The sequence below is a fragment of the Zea mays genome, chromosome 1, assembly GCF_902167145.1.
Source record: "Zea mays cultivar B73 chromosome 1, Zm-B73-REFERENCE-NAM-5.0, whole genome shotgun sequence".
Classification (NCBI taxonomy): Eukaryota; Viridiplantae; Streptophyta; class Magnoliopsida; order Poales; family Poaceae; genus Zea; species Zea mays.
In genome coordinates this window covers 285,813,541-285,817,456 of record NC_050096.1, presented here as the reverse complement: position 1 = coordinate 285,817,456, position 3,916 = coordinate 285,813,541, and the positions used below count along the sequence as shown (strand labels likewise).

At 53.6% G+C, this 3,916-nt stretch overlaps 1 protein-coding gene across 1 annotated transcript; it reads right to left on the bottom strand.

Annotated features, from left to right (window-relative positions):
• Positions 1-834: 834 nt before the first annotated feature.
• On the bottom strand, positions 835-2,878 carry LOC103644036 (cytochrome P450 81Q32). The gene is made up of 2 exons (XM_008667228.4): positions 1,805-2,878; positions 835-1,652 (listed from the first exon to the last, which is right to left on the bottom strand). Exons 1-2 carry the CDS (start codon positions 2,861-2,863, stop codon positions 1,038-1,040), a joined length of 1,674 nt encoding a protein of 557 aa, XP_008665450.3. The 5' UTR covers positions 2,864-2,878; the 3' UTR covers positions 835-1,037.
• Positions 2,879-3,916: the final 1,038 nt, after the last annotated feature.

Sequence of the window (3,916 nt, the reverse complement as noted above, 5' to 3'; positions counted from 1 at the left end):
AGACTTTTCTTTCTTCTCTTCCGTCGCTTTGAATGCGATGGGTTGCACCTCGGGTGTGGAGAGCCTTGCTCCAAGTTGACGATTTGTTTGGAGCCTTTGATCATCAATTCTTTCCTATAACCTACTCGGGAGACATTAGCTTATATCTAGGATCATCACGTATTAATTGAATTTGCATAGAATTGAGAAAAACGAGTGATCTTAGAATAACCTTGACCATTTTATGGTCATCCCATTTGATGCTCCCGAGGTTGCGCACTTGATTAAACCAAGGTCTTGAGCCGGTTGTATATTGCTTGTGGCTCCTCTCCGGCCCAGTTCTGCTGCTTCCCATGCCAGGATCTGATGGAGATTGAAACTTTGGTCAACTCAGTCTCCCTCACTAACCAACATGATGAGAGGAAAAGTCCACTGATTGGGCCTGATGGAAGTCTGAAGATCACAAGATTATACAAGCTCCTCCAACACGCTGCTGCTACCGACAGAACAGGTACTGACTTTGTCTGGGGCACATTCTCACCACCTAAAGTAAAGATCTTCATCTGGACTCTGATCCAAGACAAGATCAATCACAAAAAAAAGGGGTGATCGCCAATGCAACACGTGACCTATGCCACTCCGCTGATGAAGATTCTGCTCACACTTTCCTCCGTTGCCCCAGCATCGTCACCCCCCTCTGGACAAGCGTTGGAGTTGATATCCTCCGCAACCAGTCGATCTGCTGCCCTTCCCATGGGAGGTTACCCCTCCAATTTATCAGTTAATGAAATCAGGTGGGGACCCTTCGTCCCCGTTGCTTTGTCAAAAAAAAAAAAAACAGTATACAGGACAACCTGCAGAAGACCACAATTTGCTATAAACCATACTGTGAACCAACTACTGATTGATTGTTCACGCAAACGACTGTACAACACATTTTACAGAAGATAACACGCACGAGGGTATTACGCACTCAAGCTTATTTAGTTTAGCACACACCATCAGGCAAAGCATACTAGGGATCATATGCATGCCAAGATGTTACTACAGCATCAGATTCAGAGCTCCAGAAGAAGATGGCGCACAGCTGCACGAGGCTTGCACGTGGCCTCCAACGGGACGGCCCTGGGCAGAGTGAGCCCGCCGCCCGCGGCCATGTCGATCTCGAGGCCGTCGACTCGGTCCCAGTCGAAGCACTGGATCAGCGTGCCGAGCACCAGGCTGATGGTCCGCAGCGCGAGGGTCTCCCCAGGGCACTTGCGCCGCCCCATCCCGAACGGCATCAGGAGCCGCCCCTCGGCCTTGCCGTCCTCGAACCGCTCCGGCCTGAACTCGTCCGGGTCCTCCCACACCAGCGGGTCCCTGTGGATGGCGTACGCGTTCACGATGAGCAGCGTGCCGCGGGCCACGTCGTAGCCGCCGACCTTGCAGTCCGCCGACGACTCGTGCGGCAGGAGCAGCGGGGCGGCCGGGTACATGCGCAGGGTCTCGCTGATGACGCGGTGCAGGTAGCCGAGTCGGGGCACGTCCTCTGCGGCGAGTAGGCGGGAGGTGCCCACGACTGCGTCGATCTCTGCCTGTGCCTTCTTCAGCGCCTCCGGGTGGTTCAGGAGGAGCGACATGGCCCATTCTGTCGTGGTCGACGTGGTCTCCGTTCCGGCGCCAAATAAGTTCTTCATCACAGAGAAAAAACAGTCAGTGTCTCTGTTTGTATTGGGAAAAACAAACAAACACGACAGCGACGCTGTTGTTATGAAGATGTCACATCGCTAGGTTTGTCAAAGCTTCGCTCAGAGAAAGAAGTACTGGAAGGAAAAAAACTCACCCCGCAAAGTGCCATGATCATGGTATCCGTGTACACCTCCGGCTCTGACTTCTGCAACGAGAGCAGCACGGCTATCATGCTCTTCTTGTCGCTGTCGCTGTCGCCGCCGCCGTCGTCCAGCCTCCGCCGCTCCGCGTCGATGAGCCGCCGCAGGAACGCGTCCCTCCTGCCCACAGCGGCCGTGATCTTGTTCCTCACGCCGAACACGTCGAGCCACCGCAGCACCGGCAGGTAGTCCCACAGGTTGGCCGTGCCGAGGTGCGGCACGATCTCGTCGACGATCTGCTTGAATTCGTGCGCCTCGGGCGACATGTCCGAGTCGGCGTCCGCCTCGGCGCGGGACGTCTTGGTGCGCGCGATGGTCTCCATGAGCACGCTGAGGGAGACCTCGAACAGCCTCCGCTTGAGCTGGACGCGCGCGGCGCCGCCGGGCGCCGCCGCGGCCGCGCGGCCCATGCGGCGCGCCATGGCGCGCACCTCGGCGGCGACGACGGCGGACATGCAGGCGACGCGGTGCGCGGAGAGGAGCTGCACGGTGGCCACGCGCCGGAGGTTGCGCCAGTAGGGCCCGTAGCTGGCCGCGGCGAGCGCGGCGCCCCCGAAGGACACGAGGTCCTGCGTGGCGAACCTCGGCCGGTTGGCGAACACCACGTCGTGCTCCGTGAAGCACTCCTTGGCGCACTCGGGCGAGGACACGACCAGCGCGCGGCGGGACCCCATGCGCATGGAGAACACCGGCCCGTGGCGCGCGGCGAGGCCGGCCAGCGCCTCGTGGAACGGCGTCTTGACGAGGTGGAGGTGGCCGAGGAACGGGACGGCCGGAGGGCTGGGAGGCAACCGCTGCGTTCCCTTGCCCTTGCCATTGCCCTTGCGGCCAGCACGTCCCACGAGGTAGTGGATCACGAAGAGGAAGGCGAAGGAGAGCACGGCCACGTAGGCCTTATCCATGGTCGTGGTCGTGGAGCAGGAGATGTTCTGGCCCACGAGCTTTGATTGATCGATCGATCGCTGCTTTGGTGTTTGTATGTGGCGCTGGCACCATCCTGCATGGCTGCACATATATATACACACATACATACAGCACCCAGCTGACTGGAGGCGATCAACGACGCCACGCCTTGAAGGAGAAGATTGTCATACAAATATTGCAGACGCAATGGCTGACGTTTGGCGAGGAGGATGGTTCGTGTAGGGTCAGGATCTCGGCGATCATGTTAGGGAGAGAATGCATGGGAGAGGGCACGGGCGTCTCCCAGGATGCCGCCCTCCAGCGGCCGGCATTTCTTGTTGGGCTCGCGAAGGCCAACTTGAACTGCGAGATCTGTGCGTGACTTTCTTTGGAAGCGGAACTCCATTCGCGAGTATTATACTTCCTGGGGTTTTACTTCTGATGACCAATACTGGAACGGGTCCTGATCAGCCGATTCTTCTGCAAGTAAAGTCAGCAAGGTCACGGTAACTTACTAACTTAAATGTAAACAATGAGCATTTTCACTCCACCCTGCGTATTGGCTGGGCACCCTTGCGGCCTTGTTTGGATATTTAATAAACTAATTTACATCTCAATTTATCTTAATACATTAGATGAGTGCCTGTACGTTGCGACGGGAGTAAAAAAAATTGTATGAAACATAGAAACGTAACAAGAAACATCACTATGATATCCAAAATTCGTGTGGTAAATATTATCAATATCACACAAATTATTTATAAGAGTCAATTTAGAATTTTGTAATGACAGACAAATGTGTCGACAACTATACACTAATCTAATCCTTTTTAGCGATACCGATAAGTCATTGTTGTATGTTTGCAGGGATGATACATCGACACAAATTGTCCTCATAACTTAACAGATCAATCACAAAGTTCATTCGAAGAATCTTTGCTTTCTACATACAAACACATAAGAGAACAAAACGTCAAATTTGTATTATGTAACCAGAATGTATGTTTGAAAATGAAACAAATGTACTATACTCACCCTAATAAATTCTATTCGTCTATTATTCCCCCACATGGTCATAGCTTGTAGCATGAGGTAGCTGGTATTAAGCCTATAGAATAATGTTTGGCCAACTATGTTATATACAATGATTATCATAGAAAAAT